The 20,694-nt window shown below is 50.4% G+C and overlaps 1 protein-coding gene across 1 annotated transcript in view; it reads right to left on the bottom strand.

Moving 5' to 3' along the window:
• Positions 1 to 9,983: 9,983 nt before the first annotated feature.
• LOC116816480 (uncharacterized) overlaps positions 9,984 to 20,694 on the bottom strand; it is a 560,774-nt gene continuing 550,063 nt past the window's right edge. Inside the window, exon 16 of the mRNA XM_075070353.1 lies at positions 9,984 to 11,640. Coding sequence (XP_074926454.1) covers positions 10,246 to 11,640 — 1,395 coding nt within the window. The 3' untranslated portion in view covers positions 9,984 to 10,245. The remainder of the gene's footprint in view (positions 11,641 to 20,694) is intronic.

Genomic DNA, 20,694 nt, shown 5'->3' on the forward strand with positions numbered 1-20,694 from the left:
TGAAAGTTCCCTTTTTTTTAATGGAAATATATTTTCATATCCATCTCCAATATGTTCAGGAATTCCCCCGAATGGGGATGCTTGAAATGAATTTGAACACTTAACATTTCCCTATGCAAAGGTATAAAAACATAGCAAACCCGTCCATCAGCTGAAATCAGTTCCAGTCCTCCTAGGGTCTAGTTTGTTTTCGTTGATTAACAGAGGTATAATATGAATGCATATTTGGCAGGTGCTTGGTCACCGTGGGCTGGGCTGTGCAGAAGAACAAGAACCACATCCAGCTGGGGCAAGCAAAGGTACCTTGGTGCAGGCTGAGGTCACCAGCACTTAGGTTCCTTCCAGGGCCGGCTCCAGGCACCAGCACATCAAGCAGGTGCTTAGGGCGGCCGATGGGAAGGGGCGGTACATACAGCTCTTTGGTGGCAATTTGGTGGTGGGTCCCTTGGTCCCTCTCGGAGGGAAGGACCTGCCTCTGAAGAATGAAGCAGCATGATGGGGCTACTGCCAAAGTGCCACCAATCGTGAGGGGTTTTTTTCCCCACCACTTGAGGCAGCAAAATCTCTGGAGCCAGCGCTGGGTCCTTCACGCTCAGCCAGCTGGGAGCAGCTGGGCTTCCTAGACAAGGCACAAGTACAAGCCAATGACTCTGAGCAGGAAAATAACCACCAAGAAACTGCCGGGATTCCCAGAAAGGCCACCGTGCCCAGGGCTAGGAATAGTCCTACGAAAACGGTGGCTGCAGCAGGGACAAAAAAAAAAAAAGGCAGAGAAAAGCTCCCAGAAGGTCAAAGCTGCCAAGCCCCAGAAGATGGTCAAAAGCCAACCTAAAACCTAGACAGGAGTGAAGTTAAACCCAATCCCAACGCCAGGGCTCAGAAAGTGGCTCTGAGAAAGAAGTGAAGCGATTTCCGTGGCATTGGGCAGGTGGGACCCCTCTGTGAGGATGATAGGTTACAAAATGCTGGATTCAATTAAAGATGAGCCCATGGGGGGGGGAAGGAGAAGGGTGGTGCCACACAGGGTCATAATACTCAGACCCGGGGGTCCCACTGTCACTTCCCCTGTTTTTCCCACCACTAATACCCTAAGAGACCCTCCCTCACACACTGTCACACACAACCTTATCCGCTTGTGCCTAATCCAGCCCTACCCCTCACCCTGCACTGGATACAGCCTCTCAACGACTCAGCTCTGCATCTCTCCAGCCAGGCAGGAGAGAGGCTGAAGGACCACGGGACACAGGTGGGGGCCAGACAGAAATGGACGAGACACTTCTGCCGCCTCTTCTTAAAGGACACCTTAATCTCACCCTTGAAGAGTTCCAGCACTGAGTGGGCTCAAACCACAAACAGTTGGTGGCAGGAACCAGTTTTAATCACAGAAAGATGTTACTGTTCCTGCAGACTTGAACATGGATTTCTTGTAACTCATGCAACCCCCTCCCCTCCAATCTATCCTGGAGACAAAGGCCTTTATGTAGGCGCCAGTGGCTTAATGAGCAGCGCTGCATGGTATGATGCTGATGTTATGACTTCAGGCCTCCCCTAGAGCACCAGCTTTCTTTAAGCAAATGGCTTCTGCCATTCATCTTATCCTGAGGAAAATACAATTCTTGCTCAAAAGACACCTAGTTCCCCTTCCTCCACTGCAGGGGTGGGCAAACTACAGCCTGCAGGCCAGATCTGGCTGCCGCCCCTGCAGCTCCCATTGGCTGTGATCTGCAGCCAATGGGAGCTGTGGCAGAAGTGCCTGCGGACAGGACAGTGTGCAGAGCCACCTGGCCGTGCCTCTGTGTAGGAGCCAGAGAAGGGACATGCAGGTGCTTCCAGGCGTCACTTGAGGTAAGCACTGCCTGAAGCCTGCACCCCCTGAGCCTCCCCCCGGCCCTGATTGCCCTCCAAACCCCTTAATCCCAGCCCAGAGCACCTTCCTGCACCCCAAACCTCTCAGCCCCACCCCAGAGCCTTCACCCCCTCCTGCCTCCCAACCCCAATTCTATGAGCATTTATGGCCTGCCACACAATTTCTGTTCCCAGATGTGGCCCTCAGGCCAAAAAGTTCCCCCACTCCTGTCTACTGCAAAGTGCTGGATCAGTGTCACAGCAGCATTTTAAGTGTAAACGCTGATCTGGCTCCAGTTACATTGTGGATGCTCTGGCACTAAGACAACAACAACACACTAGAGCTTCCACAGTTAGCAGGATTCAAACCTATGTGGGGAGGCCCCAATGAATTAGTAGCCTGGTGCTTTAACCACTCAGCCACAACTACTTGATGGATAGTCACCTCACAATACTATGGTTCTGTTCTCACTGAATTATCACGTCAAATTGCTCAGACTAGCTTCCCCAGCACACTCACGGCTGTGCATTAGTGTAAGCGTGTCCGTGGCTGAATAGCGACAATTTCTGCCCATTTTCCCGGCTGGAGCGTGGTTAGAGTGTGCTTGTGTTAACAACATCGCTGTCGATTGCTGTTCATTCCCCACTTTGACAATTCAGACAAATTTCCTGTTCAAATCCTCAAGCATATCATTCCAAGAGGCGGGGGCAGGATTTCTATCGGGCACCTCTACCCCAGCCCTGATCCTCATCCTGCACTCCAAACCTCTTGATCCCCGCCTGGAGCATCCTCCTGCACCCCAAATTCCTCATCCCCATGCCAGAGCCCGCACCCCCAGCCAGAGCCTGCACCCCTTCCCATACCCCAACCCCCTGCCCCACCCTGATGCCCCTCCTGCCCTCCAAACCCCTCGATCCCAGCCCGGATCATGCTCCTGCACTTCAAACCCCTCATCCCCAGCCCCACCCCAGAGCCTGCACTCCCAGCTGGAGCCCTCACCTCCCCACACCATGCCCCAACCCTAATTTTGTGAGGATTCATGGCTTGTCACTCAGTTTATATTCCCAGATGTGGCCCTCAGGTCAAAAGATTGCCCACCCTTGCCTTAGGGCATTGGGCTACCGTGTGGATTTCATTTCCTGCTTCAATTTCACCCAGAGACACAATTTCCTTTGCACAGATCCATGAACAGCAAAACCTCCCTGTGTCTCTTGTCTGAGCCAGGGCATTCGATTTCATTGAAACCTTCTCTCCTGCAATGGCAATGGTCAGGCAGAGGGGAGGTGGCCACTTTCAGCCCTGACAGTGCCCCAGAGAAATCCTACCCCCGGCGCTTGGAATGATTTGCTGGAGATTTGAACAGGAAAGGGATGGTCTGAATTGTCAAAGTGGGGAAAGAACAGCAATCGACAGCGCTGTCGTTAACATAAACACGCTCTAATCATGCTCCAGCCGGAAGGGAAATGGGCAGGAATTGTCGCTGTTCAGCCATGGACACGCTTACGCTAATGCACAGCCGTGCGTGTGCTGGGGCAGCTGGTCTGAGCAATCTGAAGTGGTAATTCAGTGAAAACAGAACCATAGTATTGTGATGTGACTGCCCATCAAGTAGTTGTGGCTGAGTGGTTAAAGCAACAGGCTACTAATTCCTTGGGGCCTCCCCATAGAGGTTTGAATCCTACCAACTATAGAAGCTCTAATGTGCTGTTGTCTGAGTATCCACAGCATAACTGGAGCCAAATCTGGTCATACTCTCAAGCGCTTACAGTTGTGACAGGGCTGGAGGAACCTTTTGGCTTGAGGGCCACATCTGGGAATAGAAATTGTGTGGCAGGCTATGAATGCTCACAGAATTGGGGTTGGGGCGAGGCCAGTGGAGGGGGGCAGAAATGAGGAGTTTGGGGGTTGGGAGGAGGATCAGAGGCGCAGGCTCTGGGTGGGGATGAGGGATTTTGGGTGCAGGAGGGTGCTCTTGGCTGGGACCAAAGGGTTTGGAGGGTGGGAGGGGGTCGGGGCACAGGTGCAGGCTCTGGGTGGCGCTTACCTCAGGTGGTTCCTGGAAGCAGCGGCATGTCCCTTCTCTGGCTCGTACACTGCCCCATCTGCCAATAGAAGCTGCAGAAGCAGCGCTTGGGGTGGGGGAAGCATGCAGAGCAGAGTCTCCTGGCTGCCCCTACGCGTAGGAGCTGGAGAAGTCCGTCCCGCTGCATCTGAGACCCCCCCCCCGCCCCGCCGACCCTGCTCCCAGCAGGAGCACTGGAGTGAGGCAAACCCCAGGCCCCGCTTCCCAGTGGGAGCTTGAAGGCCTGATTAAAACAGCTGGTGGGCTGGATCCAGTCCATGGACCATAGTTTGCCCACCCCTATCCTAAGGAATGTGGATGAAGGGCTCAGGCTGAGAAATGATTTAACGGGTTTGTATCAATGTATTGTCCTGATTAAAAACTGTGGCTAAAGGACAGCCACCCCACTGGGTGTCAAGGCCATTGTCTGAACCAGGGGTAGGCGATTATTTTTATCAAGATCCAAAATTGTTGGTCATGGTCAGGGCCGTCCCTAGACATTTTGGTGCCCTATGCAACTCTCGTCCCCTACAGGAGGGCAGGAGCGGGCTGACGGGGGGGGGACCGCCCCCCAGCACAAGCCAGCAGAACAGAGCAGGTTGGGCTGGATCGTGTCACTTCCTGCCACCTGGTGACTGCAGGACGGGCTGACCCCATACTCATGGGGCAGCAGGAAGTGGGGTGACCTGGCCTCAGCTCACTTCGCTCTGCTCCCCTGGCTCCCAGGCTTAGGATTTGGGGGGCAGGGGCGAACTGCCCCCCAGCACTCACTGGCGGCGTGGCTGGTAGCTGGGGCTGGTTCGCTCCACTTCCCACTGCACGGTGAGTGCGGGGTGTGTCTGACCCCTGCTGCAGTCCCCCGGGAAGCAGCTCAGGAGAAGGGGTGGAGCGGCGGTGGGGCTGAGGTGGAGCAGGGTTGAGGGCTTTGGGGAAGAGGCGGGGTTGGGGTGGAGCGGGAGCTTTGGGGGACAGCTTTCCTGGCCGGCTCAGCTGGCTGGAGGATCAGGCTGGCTGCTGGAGCAGCACGCAGCTGCGTAGGGCACCCAAATTTCCTGGTGCCCTACGCAGCTGCGTCGTTTGCATATGGGTAAGAACGGCCCTGGTCATGGTATAGTAAAGTTGGAATAAGGGAGGTTTAGGTTGGATATTAGGAAACACTATTTCACTAAGAGGGTGATGAAGCACTGGAATGGGTTCCCTAGGGAGATAGTGGTTTTTAAGGCCCAGCTTGACAAAGCCCTGGCTGGGGTGATTTAGTTGGGGTTGGTCCTGCTTTGAGCAGGGAGTTGGACTAGATACCTCCTGAGGTCCCTTCCAACCCTGATCTTCTCTGTCTATGATTCTAAGGTCTAGACTCCAGAGCACTGATGATGATAAGATGTATATAAAAAGATTTTGCAGTCACTATGGGCATAACTATGATTGTGTTGTGTTTCATTCCTTGTATCTGGCACCACCACCTTTCCCTTTAGCCTTGTCGTTTACCAAGGGTCAAACGAAACATCTCTTCAGATACAAGGGAGCGTTTGCGTTCACTCCTGCGAGCTACACAGGGGTTTGATGTTGCTGCTTTCAATCCTCCTGCTCTGCTGGGATAAGGAACATTTCAGGCTGTCACTGAACTGAAGGAGGGAGATGATTTTCTGACTGGGGCTACGTCTACACTACAGGATAAATTCGAATTAGCTTAAACCAATTTTATAAAACAGATATTATAAAGTCGATTGTGCACGTCCACACTAGGCACATTAATTCGGTGGTGTGCGTCCATGGTCTGAGGCTAGCGTCGATTTCTGGAGCGGTCCACTGTGGAGCTACTGTAAATAGATAAGGCCAATAACGTCATATTGCGTCACACTAACCCTAACTTCCGATATGTAATATTGATTTTTAGGCATTACTCCTCTCGTTTTGTAGAGTACAGAATCGATTTAAAGACCCCCTTTAAATCGATATAAAGAGCAGTATAGTGTGGACGGGTGGCAGCGTAATCGATTAAAACGCTCGTTAAAATCGGTTTAACAGCATAGTGTAGAACGCAGGCCTGGGAGGCAGCCTCCTCTCAAGTTTGTATGTCTGTCGACAGCCTCGGTTCCCAGGTCTCTCCTGGAGGGAGAAAAGCTTCTACATAAATATCGACACTTTTAAGGGAGAAGAGGGAAAGGGATGGCCACATGATGGGGCAAGTCTCAACCACAACATGTTTAGGTGGAATGACCTCTGAACATTGACTATCTCCCAACTCCTTGTATCTAAGGAGATGTTAGTTTTAAAACCCCTTGGAAACTCCAAGGCTGAAGCAATTTTATGGGTGGTGACACAGGATTGAAGGATTTTTTAATGTATAATTGTAAAAAAAAACCCCAAATCGCAGTTAGTTCAAACTTGAGTCGCCTGTTAGTTAAGGTTGTTTCCCAGGTCAGTTCCAAAATTCCTTCTAGAAACATCCTGGGTTCCTCATGTCTTTCAGTGGAACTAAAGGGTATCGTCCAGGGCTGCCCTTGCAACTCCAGTGGATTTTCCAGGAAGGGGGTGGAATTGCACTTATCTGCTTGAGGAAAGGAGCCAGGCCAGTCTCTGGGGAAGGAGAACTCCCCAGCATTTCCAGCCCCACCCAGGCTCCTGCCTTTTTCGACCCGGGGGCCGCATTGTTTGACTCTAGAGCGTGCAAGCGGGGCCAGCTGAAGGCACAGCGGACAGCCTGGCTGGGCAGATGCTAGGAGCAGAGACCAGGGCCTACTACTGGCTCCCCGCCAGACCCCAAAACATCAGTCCCCGCCCCTGCGACAGCAGCCTGGAGCTCATGGCAGTGCCCAGTGGTGTGGGTGTGTGTTGTGTCTATTTTTGCTCCTCTGGGGTAAGCGGGACTGGGGGTAATCTCTAGCAGAGCAGCCTGGACTGAATTGGGGAACCACTTTAATAACAGGTAGCTCAAGTTCAGACTAATTTTGTTACAAACATTTTCCTTTAGAATACTAAAAGAATCTCAAAGTAACCGGACAGCACGTGCTCTGCCCCCAGTAAACAGGAGGTACGATCGTCTCTGCTGGGAGGGGCAGCTTTGTCCCCCACTGTCACATTATCTGTCCTGACTCCCGGCAGAATGACCACTCTTCGCTCGCCGCCCCTAGAGGGGAGGGAAACCCGTTACCACATTGCCAGCTCCCTTCCTTTCCTTCCTCAGACAGATGATCTCTGAGATTGTGTTAAAGAACATAGCGTGGCAGTTCCAGCCAGCGGGGGTTGGAGCTGGCCGTGCTATAGGAACTCTAGGAACGACAGAGAAAATGGCCTGGTTCTTTCTGTGAGCAAGAGGAAAAGGCCACTGTCTCACCAAGAACCGCCACACGATGGGATCTGGTGCTGGGTTGGGCAGTGAGCACAAAGCTGCGTTTGGGGTTTTGATGGATTTAAAGGATGCCTGGGCCAAAGGGATTTTTCACCTGTTCCTTGTTCAAAGAGTTTAAGCTTGGAATCAGCTTGCTAGCTGCCTTAATATCTAGCTGGCAGTCAGGGTCTATCCTCTTTATATGATAAACTAATCCGGGGAAATTTCTGCACCACTGCGCCATGCAGAATTTTGCAGAATACCCATCTTCCCCACAGAATTTCTGGCCATCACTAAAGGGCTCGGACTCTGCAGAGCCTGGCACATAGGGCCTGGGAGACCTTGCCAGCTCTAGCAAAGAGTGGGGAAGGGCAGGGCTGCACCACACCACATCCCCTGATGGGACAGCAAAGAAGTTGGAGAGAGTAAAGACTCTGGGGATGCTGGTGTTTGGGTCGGGGGCTGCCCCATGGCTGGGCTCTGTGGGGAGAGGGGGTCTGGTGTCTGGCTCACAGTTGGACTCTGCAGGGAGTGGGTGCCGGTATCTGGCATGGGGCTATCCCACAGCTGGGCTTTGGGGGATGGGAGTGCAAGTATCTGGGCTCTGGGGGCCCCACACAATCCCATCCAACTGGAACTGGGTTGTTGTAGGGATTTCTTTAACTTCCACGCCTGGGGGAATCATTTTTGCTGTTGTCTGTGTTGTTGACAGCTATTTTGAAATAAATTACCAAAATAATTGAAACTGGAGTGATTATATTGTGTTATTTTGACAAATAAAATATGCAGAATTTTAAAATATTGTGCACAGAGTTTTTAATTTAGTTTAAGTTTTTAATTCCCCTAAAAGTAATTAAAGGGCAAAAAAATTCATTAATGCAGAGTTAAGGTTACCCAGTGGAATGTTGTCTGCCTTCAGAACCTCAGCTTCTACAAAACTCACATGTCTGAAAACTAGGAAATTCAAAGTTAAGGTTCCCCACACAACCTTAACTCTGCCCCCTTTCAGTCATTCCCCAATGTTCCCCCAAAACACAAACATCTTCACTCTGCCAATACCACAGTAGCTGAAAGGCACAATCTCTTCACCTCCATGTACAACCCTTCAAACTAGACCCCTAACTTCAGTTGGGTCTGAGCAGACACAACCCCAAGCCAGGGCAAGCCAGATGGTAGTGGTGACTGGCTCTGACCATTACATTTCTCTGAAAGTAGAGAAACTCACAACCAATCCAGCTGTACTTATAGATAAACTTCCATTCCAGCAACTTCATGAGGCAGACACTACCCCAGTCCACTTCTCCCTTTCCAAATCCCTATTCTTAAAATCCTGCGTAGGGGAGCTCATTTTCCCTGAGCCCCCTAGGATACAGTGGGAGCTGAGATGGGTTCCCACCCCCCTGCCCCCTCAGCTGCTCTCATCTGAGAACCGAAGGGTTAATACAGAGGGAGGCTCTGACTTGGACTGGCTGATCTCCACCCAGATGCTCCACGGTTCTGACCCATGTAGCTTATTGAAAGACATGACTCGCTCTCTCTTTGTTCATTTTAATGAAACATATCAAACAAATAAAATGAAGAACACAGCTCACTAAACCTAAACTATTCTTAACACCACTCAACTAGCTCGGTATAAGTCACTCTCAGTTTCATATAAAATTAAATTCCAGAGCAGGTTCCATCGGATGAATCAAACACCAGGGGAGCAGATTCCCCTGTCACTTTCTCCTCTGATCCATTCAAACCGGCTTCACTCCACATTATTATGGAGTCATGTTATTGACAATAACAATAATTAGCATGGTTGTAACAGAGGGAAAGTGCAGAGTTTCTCATGTGCAAAGGATCCAAGCTCATCAGAAAAATCTCCAGAAGTGGCTCTGTCAATAGACAGAAACTGGGATTTAAACTCGGAATGATCGCACTGTGTTTGGGACCCATGGAAATTCCCCATCCAGGTCTGGGACACTCATCTCCAGCCCTAATGGGTCGGATTTAGGATCTCGCAGAGACTCTGTGGGAGGTGGAGGGGTAGAACAGAGGTGGATAAACTCCATTGTGGCTCAGTATCTTGCGTGAGGGCCTGAGGGGTCTGTGCCAGGTTACGGTTTGCAACAAAGTCCTTTCCACTAGGTTCTGCTCGGCTCAATGACTCCCCAGCAGTCTCAGTCTGCTTGGGAAGGGAAGGACTGGGAACAGATGCACCATCCTCCTGTGCTGGAGTGAGCGGCCTAGTGACGGCAATGGGGAAAGAGGTAATCCTGCCGACTCACCCCATTTCCTTCTGGTGTCACAGAGGCTGAAATGATACATTTGTCCCACTCCTGCTCCTCCTCTTTGTCATATTGAAACAGATTTTAAATGAGGAAAATGGGAAGGAAAAAAAAACAACCCGCTGCCCAGCACAACCTGGACCAGTGTGAGAACAACTGGGAATGGGACAATCTGTTGCCAAAGGGGGAACTTGGTGACTCTAACAATCGCTCTGCTAGTGCGCTGAGAGTATAAATGTGCTGCTCAGAGCTTGTCTAGAGTATGAAAATTGTTGTTGATTAAGGTCAAAGGGGAAGGTGCTAGCTAACCCAGACTCCTATGCCAGGGCTATGTCAGCACTGCAAATCTAGTGGTTTGTTTACATTAGGATAGCTACCTCCAGCAGCCCGACTCCACGGAAAATCCTATAGGAGACAAAGCCCAGGTCAATTTTCACTCAGTTTAGCTACTTGAAGTCACCCCTATTTCCCAGCCCTGGGGCTGATGGATACTCCTGGCCAGAGTGACACACACTCCCATGACCTACAGGACAACAGAGTTGGTAGAAAGGACCATGGGATTCACCCCAGAGAAGGGTGACCTGCAAAGGAAAAGCGGGCAACTCCCCTGGGGGAGCTGAGAGAACAGGGTGATGCAAATGGTGCAAACAGCCCTAAAAAGTCCCTTTGTGGGAATTTGCAAATGACTTTAAAACAATCTTTTCTCTGCCCTGCACAAAGTGTTTATGGTGTGTCTCTAGCCTGTGCAATCGCTGATGTCTATTAAGGTGTGAGCTCCAGATGAAACTTTTCCTGCGTTCACAGGCTGCTCTCGTGTGTGGATCCTCTGATGATTAACAAGGTCTGATTTAAAAGTGAAGCTTTTCCCGCACTCACAGCATTCATATGGTCTCTCTCCCGTGTGGATCCCCTGATGTCTAATAAGAGATGAGCTCTCAGCGAAGCTTTTCCCGCACTCACAGCACTCGTAGGGTTTCTCTCCTGTGTGGATCCTCCGATGTTTAATAAGGCCTGAGCTCTGAGTGAACGTTTTCCCACACTCACAGCACGCGTAGGGTCGCTCTCCTGTGTGGATTCTCTGGTGATTATTAAGGCCTGAGCGCTGAGTGAACTTTTTCCCGCACTCACAGCACTCATACGGTCTCCCTCCTGTGTGGCCTGTCTGATGTTTAATAACGTTTGATTTCTCACTGAACTGTTTCCCCCACTCAGGGCAGGTATAGGGGCCCTCTCCTCTATGGATTCTCTGATGATTACTAAGGCCTGAGCGCTGAGTGAACTTTTTCCCATACTCACAGCACTCATAGGGACTCTGCTGCGTGTGGCCTCTCTGATGTGCACTAAGGTTGGATTTCTGACTGAACTGTCTCCCGCACTCATAGCACTCATAGGGGCGCTCTCCCGTGTGGACCCTCTGATGTTTATTAACGTCTGATTTGAAAGCAAAGCTTTTCCCGCACTCACAGCACTTATACGGTCTCTCTCCTGTGTGGATCCTCTGATGTCGAATAAGGGATGAGCTCCGAGTGAAGCTTTTCCCGCACTCACAGCACTCGTAAGGTCTCTCGTCTGTGTGGCTGGTCTGATGTTTAGTAAGGTTTGATTTCTCACTGAACTGTTTCCCGCACTCACAACATTCATAGGGTCTCTCTCCCGTGTGGCTTGTCTGATGTTTCATAAATTTTGATTTCTCAATGAATTGTTTCCCACACTCAGAGCATTCGTAAGGGCGCTCTCCCGTGTGGATCTTCTCATGTTTAAACAGGGCTGAGCTCTGAGCGAATGTTTGTCCACACTCAGAGCAGGTATAGGGACGCTCTCCTGTGTGCATTCTCTGATGAATGATAAGGACTGAGCTCTGAGTGAACTTCTTCCCGCACTCACAGCATTCATAGGGTCTGTCTCCTGTGTGGATCCTCTGATGTCTAGCAAGGGTAGAGCTCCGCGTGAAGCTTTTCCCGCACTCACAGCACTCATAGGGTCTGTCTCCTGTATGGATTCTTTGATGTCTAATAAGGGTAGAGCTCCGCGTGAACTTCTTCCCGCACTCGTAGCACTCATAGGGTCTCTCTCTTGTGTGGCTTGTCTGATGTGTGATAAGGTTTGATTTCTCACTGAACTGTTTCCCGCACTCACAGCATTTGTAGGGGCGCTCTTCTGTGTGGATCTGCTGATGTCTAATGAGGGTGGAGTTCAGAGTGAAGTGTTTCCCACACTCAGTGCATGTGTTTTTTCTCTCTTCTGTGGGTATTCTCTGCTGGGCTGTGATTTCCTTGGCGTTCTGGTGAGTCCCCTGACAATTAATGGATTTGCCCACTTTCTCCAAGGGCTGGTTTCCCTGCTCCCTCTCTGGCCTGTGCTGACTCTCACAGGCTTTTCCCTGCACATGAAGCCTGGACACATTCCCTTGGGATCCTTGTGATAATGCCCCATGCGCTTCCATTTGCTCAGCATCTTCCTGCTGAGGACTCAGATCCTCGTTCTCACTCACCATCCCAGCACCTGCTAGGACAGAGAGAGAAACCTCAGAAACAGGGGCAGAAAATGAGGAAATAAACCAAAATTAGAGCTGGAGAGACAGAAAAAAAACAACCTGGTAGTGAATTATCCTAAACTCTTCTCCACAGCGGCAAGAAGAGGGGATGTGGAGACAGAATTGTATCCGTCAGGGACGGCGATGCTGTCGGGTCTCAGTCAGGATCCATAGGAAGCCATAAGCGACAGCTGCCCACAGAATACAAGCCCTCCTGGGGATCCTCCTGATCTCCGAGAGCTCCCAAGGCCTTTTTAGGGAGTCCCAGGTATTTCTTTCAGCCACGGAGAATTTTTTAATTGGTTTAAAGATCTCTCACCTGCGCAGGCAGCTCTTTGGATCTCTCCTTCCTCAGAGCCCTGGAGATCCAGGACCCACGGCTCTTCCCCTTGTTCCAGCTGGGAGATCATGTCAGGTTTGGAAATGGGAAGCCCTGCACAGGGGATAGAAAACAAGGGAGATCAGGGCAGTTCATGGGACATTTTTCACACAGAAAAGTCTATCAGTTTTAACCCAGACCATTGTAAAGCTGTCAAATCCTGGGGGCAGCTGTCAGGTGCTCCAAAGTGCAGGACATTCTGCGTATGAGGGATATAACTATCCCCATCTCTGCTGGGAACACACCCAGCCAGATACTCCTGTGACACTGAGGCAGAAAGGGTCAAGCAGCTCGCAGGCTAAATGACCCAAATTCAACCTTTAGAGACATGCTTGGAAAGTATGTAAATAGTAATTAGGGCTATTCCTTATAAATAGCTAATGTAGCCATGTCCCATAGACTAGAGCTCTGAAATGCAAACGGTATTGTGAGAGAATTAGAGGTAAAACTAATTCTGTGTGTTTACTTATAACTTGTTAGATATTAACCATGTAAACAGACGGTTCCTGTCTGTCACTACATCTACTGATTCAGAGATCAAAAGGGAATATTAACATTTAGATGAAACTTGGGTGTAATAATGTCGCCGTCTAGATTTCTCTTTGAAGTTTGTAGTAAATGGTCTATGAACTGCTCAATGGAGAATTACCTGATGCTGATGAATGCAACTTGTTACCTGTCTATCCATAGGAAATAGGGGGGTTTATTTCAAGCCACAATACTGCCCCCAAGGAATGTCGGCTGTCAAGAGGCTGCCAGAGAGCCATAAAAAGAGTCGTGGGCCCTGATTCTGTTATCTCAGATCTGCTTAAGCTTCGTCAGGGGAAGTTTGAGTCCCAAGACCGAGGTTCCCTGTTCCTGTCTGGGTTACCCCGATATTGGGCATTGGACTGTGACCTATGGAACTAATTCTGGAAGAAATATTTACAACTTTGATGCTCACCATCTCTACTATGAAACTGACCTAAGAACTCGATTCATATCTGCATGGATCATGGTCTTTTAACCAATACTCACTCTCTTTTCTTTTTCATAAATCTTAGTTTAGTTAACAAGAATTGGCAGTAAGCGTGGATTTGGGTAAGATCGGAACTATTCACTGACCTAGTGGGTAATGTGTCCGATCCTCTGGGATTGGTAGAACTTTGTAGGATGAACAATAGTTTAAGTAATCCTAACCATATTTAACTTGACTGTCTGGGTGGGAGTCCAAGGCTGCATTGTTCCAAGGGAACTGTGTAACTGAATTCTGGGTAAGCAGGAAGGTATTGTAGAAGCTGCTTTGTTGCTGGATTGATGAATCTCATTAGTAGAAATAACCACCAGTTTGGGGGATCATCTGCCCCATTCATTGCAGTTTGCCCTGATTGAGCAATGTCAGTGTGACACACACACCCTGCCCCCCTGGTCACAGCTCCTCATCAAAGGGGGTTCCAAAACACAGAGACAGTAACCCTATGCTCAAGACAATAAAGGCTCCAGCCAGAGGGGAAGTCACCTTGGACCTGTTCCTTAACCACAGACAGACACAATGAGAGTTGTAGGAAGGCCGGGACTGGTGAGATTCAGAGCAGTAAGGGATAGGACGGACCGGGGGTGTAGACATTACTATAGCAATGGAAAGAGATCTCCCATTGGCATAGGTCATCCACCTCCCTGAATGGCAGTAGTTAGACTGATTAGTAGCATTATTTTCTGTTTAAAGATCAGTTATTCTAACTACACTAAAACCCACATTTCTTCAAATTGTCTTGATATTTTCTGGGATTTATGGACATTCCAGGAAGGGTTATTGGTCCAAATACGGAGTGATTTGATCACGAGGTCCCTGAGAAACAGCCCTGTCACCAGAGGCAGCTTTTTACATCTTGCTCTTTTAACATTTTACTGCACACAGCTGGGGCCGAAATTATTATTGTTCTCCTTGTTCCCTGACAGACCTCAGTCACTTGGCATTTATCTGTTAGTACATAGCACTCACTGCCGCTTTGGGAAACTAGGGCTGAAAAAGTCAATACCTGCAGAATTTGGAATTTCAGAGCAGCACAAGCCAAACTGGTGAGCCCCGGACACTGATATGCAGACGTGCTGCACGACTGAGTTCCTGTTAATGGCTAGAGGGTTCCCCACACTCTGTCGTCACAGTAAAGGGTTGGCTCAACGGGATGTGCTGTGGCCACTGAACCTAAACTACACTCCAGAATTTGAGACTGAACCCTACCTCTGACAGCTTTCAGACAACGCCTGCTGAGCGTTTTTCTTGCATTCGGCAGAAGTTCCTCTTGGAAGTTTTGCCCTCTGATACCAACATGTTTAGGTTAAAATTAATAGTTTAAAGAGCTCCGAAATCCACATGCAGACCCTTGCCTGGTCTGCACTTAAAAGTTTTGCCAGCATAGTTGTGTCAGTTACGGGTGTGAAACATCACACCACTACGTGCAAGTTGAATTTTGTTATGTGCAGCACCAACCTTGAGGTATGTGCAGATGTGTGCCACCAGTGCAAACAAAAACCCTAGATATAATATACGTTCTTAGGTAAGGAGGAAGAAGAAAAAATATGAAAACAATGGATAATTAACAAGTTGCACTGCCTAAGATGTTTATTTAAGGTGAAATCAAATGCAAAGAAAATTAACACTGCCCTCGGAGTTCATGTATTTTATCATCCTTTCTAACAACGCAAGCGAGTAAACCCACCAAAATGTGGCATACTGAAAACAGCTACAGAAATAAAACAAAGCCGTGGCCATTAAATAAAAGCATAAAAAATATGCACCAGAGGCCAGGGCTGGATTAACTTTTTGTGGGCCCGGTTCCAAATGTATTTGTGGGCCATCTGGGGAATGATTGTAAAAGGGGCTGGGGGTAAAAGCACAGTGGGGCGGGAACTAGGCTTGGCCTCTGGAGCAAGGGAGGAGTCAGGGGTGAACTGCAAGCGCAGCAGGGCTGGGGAGGGGGTAACCAGGATCCCCCCTGCCCCTGCCCACATAGAGCGGGTCCCTACCTGGTTCTAGCCCATTCTCTTTGTCTTTCTCTGCACTGAGCAGCAGGACCAGCCCTCTGGGGTGGGTGTTGGGATGGGAAGAGCGGCAGCTAATGTGGTTACTCCTGTAACTGGACATTTAGTTTCCAGTCAGCACTGCTAACTGGACACTCAGGTCCCGTTTTCTACTGGAGTTTCCAGGCTAAAACTGGATACCTGGTGTTGGTGTCACCAGGTATAAACCTAGGTAGCTCAGAAGGGTGGAAGATCATGAGTGTCAATGAAGCCCTCCTGTTGTAGGCCTCATTGAACCATTGTGCCTCCATGTTTAACACTTTGTGTAACCTAATGTAACCTAATGTGTTAATAACTGTAAAATGTAATGTCAGCAGCTAGTTTTTGATTGTAACCGCCAGTTCCCTGCTGTAATACATTGAAGCTAGGCTAAAGCAAGTTTCAAGGTTGCTTTTAGATACAGCATACATGTCTCCGCAGCAAAAGGGGAAGAGGAGGGAAGACAAGAAGCGGCGAAAAAGAATGCCCGCAGCCAGGACAGAAAAGGGAGAGAATACGGGGCTTTGCTAGTAGCAGAGAAAAGAGTCTCATGATATTAAAGGAACAGACGCGGTTAGGGGCTGCTGATCGAGTGCAGCAATAATCGCAGCACTCCGCTTTAGGATCTCAAAAAAAATTTGTTGCTGCTCCAGCTGGATGTTATTGCCGTGGCCATCACCGGCACGGACTGCCCCCGCGCTTTGCCCCCCTCCTCTCAGCACTTTGACCAGCCAACACGCAACAGCGGCCAGAAAAGCCTGAGGTTGCGGCGGGGCGCGAGAGCAAAGCATTTTTAATAGTAGAAGATAAGCCTAAGGGGAGGCAATGGCGGTCGTGCAGTGAGTGGAGAGGGATATGTGTAGGGCCATGTCCTGCTTGTATGCCCAGGTAGGCTGAGAGACGTGGGGGAATCAGCTAACACAGTATCCGGCAGGCAAGATATTTTGCACCTAGGCTTAAGCTTTCCACCTTGCGCCCCCCCCCCCGAGCATTGCTTATTATAATTCTTAAAATGAATCAGTGGATCGCATCTTCGCGGGGGTTGGTCTAGGTCAGGCATAAGAGGAGAAATCGCGTAAATTGAAATACCATGAACTCAGACAGGGATCCTCAACCTACCAAAGGTGGCACCGAGCTATTTTTTTTTTTTTTTTTTTTAATGTCAGCTGCGGTCCCAGCACGCCGGCCTTGATGCCAGGCCCGTGGGTTCTGTTCGCTCAAGCTCTGCCAGCCGGGGTCCAGCTGGCTCCGTCAGCCTCCTGCCGTTCAACCACGGCGCAGGGCGGAGGCACAGCGCCGGGCCTCGGCGGCAGTCAGCGCATTTGCTGGCCCTGCGTCAGGCCGCCCGGCTGAGTGACAAAACCCCAAGGTTGGCAGCAGCTCTAGCGGCAGCGGAACTGAAGCCTGCCATAAAAAAATCCAGTTTGCGTGCCCCTTTGCATGGTTTTCACTATACGCAATTTTCTCTTACGGGGTGACTAAGAACGAACCCCGTGTAAGATGCGACTCCTTGCAATGTAAAAAAAATTTGGGGGACACCGCTTTGACACCCCAATTCTCAGAACGTTTCTTGGCCCCAAATCTTGGCGACCCCGAGCTAAGTCCCTTCTGTTACAACCGGCCCTGACTTCCGCTATCCCGTAGTGTGATTAGAGTTAGTGAGCCCCCGAGACCCTGCCAGTCATTTGGGGGCTTCTCTTGCGACCTACCTACACCAAAAACGATCATTCTCTTATCTCCCCTCTGTCCCCACTTTTTTCATTCTTTTTCTCTTCTCCTCCTCTATATAGAGAATAAGCAAGTAAATGAATAGAAGTGACGTACCTTAGATTTGCCTGTGTCATCTAACTATTTTCCACAGATTACTTGAAAATCACAGAGTCTCAACGACCATCTAATAATGTGTCCAAATATGTCTAAAGTGTTGGATGCGGGGTCGGCCAGACGTTAAGGTGGGAGGGGCCAGGTGGGGCAAGGAGTGCGGTGTGGAGCACTTATGTGGGCAGCTCCTGTTTGTTTCTCAGGACGGGGTGGGGATTTAGGAGGGTTCAGCGATCAGGAAGGGCTGGGTGTTGTGTGAAGGAGAGTGCAGGTTTCCAGGCAGAGGGCTGGGAATGTGTGAGTGGGGATGTGAGTCAGGGCTGGGGAGGTGTGGGGGGTTCAGGGAGTCAGGGTAGGGGCTGGATGTGTGTGGAGGGTCAGTTTCAGCACAGGCTGGGGGCTTCCGAAGGGGGATGAAGAGTCCAGGCTGGGGGGGTGTGAGGGGAGTGCAGGGGTCAGGACAGCGGGCAGGACAGTGGGCAGGGGGGATGCAGGAGTCAGGGCAGGAGGCTCGGGGTATGTGAGGGGGGTACAGAGGGCTGGGAGTGTGTGAGGGGGTGCAGCGACCAGGATTGGCAGGGGGCTGGTGTGCCCCCACCTCTTCTCCTCCTCCTCCCCAGAGCAGGGTGCTGCGGCTCGCTCTTCCTCCCCCCTCCTACGGGCAAGCAGCTCATCCAGCTGATCAGCAGCAGGGATGTGGGGAGGGAACGCAGCACACTGGGGAAAGAGGTGGGAAAGGAGCCAGGCTGCTGTTGGCAGAGGCTGCCACGGAGCCGCAGCAGCATCAAGCTTCTCTGACCCCACGGGAGAGAGCGGGGGGCGGAGAAGAGCGGGCCAGGGCCCCTTTCAAAGTGGCCCCCGCGCCAATGGTGCCATTGTAAATCCGGTATTGCCAGAGGCCCAATTTAATAACCTACTCCTACCATAGACCACTAAATCTTCAGGGAAAGCTGCTCTCAAAAAATGAAGCATCTGCCAAAACACTAGCATGCACCGGACTTTTGCAGTTCACAAAACTATCCCTCCTGCATGCATATTATCGGCGCACACAGCTCAGCTTTAAGATGCTAAACAAATCTATGAATCTACTAGAAATAGTTAATACAATATTTTCTGACGCTGGAAAGGAGAGTAAAGGGTATTCATTCAGGCTTATACACTAAAGCAACACAGACAGCAAAGAAAACCCCAAACAAATAAGTGACAACACTGAAAATACGCAGGGAAGTAAAACAGCAGGTGGTTGGTTATGGGTATTTTAAATGAGTGTCTAGGACCCACGCTGTGCAAGTGCAACAGAACCCTGTAGAAACAGGAAAAGTTCTCCAGGTTTGAAACTTTGACATCGTGTGTGTGTGTCACCAACCCAAAGAATACAAGCCCTGGAGCACATTAACACCTGGCTTCGGAGTTTGCAGACAGATCCCTACTACAAAGAGCTTTCAAATAAGGTCTTCATCCTACAAAACCCCTAACACCACATCCAGTGCTTCCTACTTCTGAGTCAGTGGGAGTACTTGGAAAAGCGGGAACTAAACCAGATGGCAAAGATCTGGCCTTAATGGTTTCAATATCTCTCCCCAAACAAATTCTACAATTTAATGGAAATCACTTGCCTGGAATCCAACTCTAATTGAAAGGCCAAGCAAAACCAGCATCCATGGTAAAGTTCTTCCAGTTCTAACGATTCTCCAGATATTATTAGTAACACAGGATATTTTTTTTAAAAAAAATCATTAAGATCACAGTTTTCAAATACCTACAACACTCCAAAAGAATTATGTTGTTAAAAGAATCCTTTTCTTTCTTACCTTAAGCCATTAACACCCTTGTAAACTTTGTTTGAACTCTAGTCATGACATTCACGTGGGGGAGGTTAGGGTGGATATTAGGAAAAACTTTTGCACTGAGAGAGTGGTGACGCACTGGAATGGGATAGCTAGGGAGGTGGTGGAATCTCCTTCCTTAGAGGTTTTTAAGGACGGGCTTGACAAAGCCCTGGCTGGGATGATTTAGTTGGGAACTGGTCCTGCTTTGAGCAGGGGGTTGGACTAGATCCCTCCTGAGGTCCCTTCCAACCCTGATATTCTATGAATCTAACGTCAGGAGCTAAGCCTAGCCACATGCTTTTGCTCCAGTATTCATTCACTAAAGCCCCAATCCTGCAAACGCCTATACATGGGAGCTCTCCACCCAGGGCTGGTGCAACCATTTAGGCAACCGGGCGCTAGGATTTGAGGGGCGCCATCTTCCGCGGCAGCAACCGTGGCAGCCGGACCTTTAGCCGCCCCAGTCGCCGCCGACATTTAGGCAGAGGGAGCTGGGGCAGGGGAGCGCGGGGAGGGCCGCCTGCGGGAAGTAAGGGTGGGGGGCGGCACACAGGAGAACTCTCCGCCCCAGCTCACCCCTGCCCTGCCTCTTCCCCAAGCATGACGTGGCTGCTTCACTTCTCCTGCCTCCCAGGTTTGCGGTGCCAATCAGCTTAGGCGCCACAAGCCTGGGAAGTGGGAGAAATGAAGCAGCGACGACGTGCTCAGGGTGCTCATGCTCACGTGCACACCAGTGGTGAGCTGGGGCTGGGGGGCGTGTCTCAGGGCGGAGGGTGGGGATAGAGAGCTGCTGCAAGGGGGGCGCTTCAGGGCGGAGGGGGGAGCTGCCATGGTGCGGGGAGCACCTCAGGGCGGAGGGGGGAGCTGCTGCGGTGGGGGGCACGAAACTTCCTTGCACCAGCCCTGCCTCCATCTGCATAACTGTTTGCAGGGTCAGTATCTGAGAGAGAGTAAATACCACGAAAGCAGCTTCTTAAAGCCACACCAATCAAAATAAAATCACAGATCTATTTCTTTTAACCTTGGATTGCTGTAATTTACCCATAAGAACACCACAACAGAAAGATCGTAGTGTTTTTTTCAGTTTATTCACTGTGTGAACTTGACAGCAGTTCAGAGCCTGATCCTGCGCTTAAGACCTCACTGCAACCTGATCTGCAGTCTGCACTCTTTAAAAATACTCAAATAACCTCCTCAGAACGCCAGTGGGTGGGTGAGATTCTGTGGCCTGTGCTGTGCATGAGGTCAGACTAGCCCAGAGGTCGGCAAACTATAGTGGCCCGCGGGACCATCCTGCTCGCTCCCGGCCCCTCCACTGTTGTTCCCCCCTCCCCTGCAGCCTCAGCTCGCTCTGCCGCCGGCGCAAGGCTCTGGGCGGTGGGGCTGGGAGCTCCTGGGGCAGCGCAGCTGCACAGCCTGGCCTGAGCCGGTGCTCTGCGCTGCGTGGCGGTGGCTGGGGTGTGGCTTGGCTCCAGCTGGGCTGCGTGGCTGTTGCATCGCCAGCCACATGTGCTCCAGGCAGCGCGGTAAGGGGGCAGGGAGGTTGGATAGAAGGCAGGGGAGTTTGGGGTGGTAGTCAGGGGG

The sequence above is a fragment of the Chelonoidis abingdonii genome, chromosome 11 (assembly GCF_003597395.2).
Source record: "Chelonoidis abingdonii isolate Lonesome George chromosome 11, CheloAbing_2.0, whole genome shotgun sequence".
Lineage (NCBI taxonomy): Eukaryota > Metazoa > Chordata > Testudines > Testudinidae > Chelonoidis > Chelonoidis abingdonii.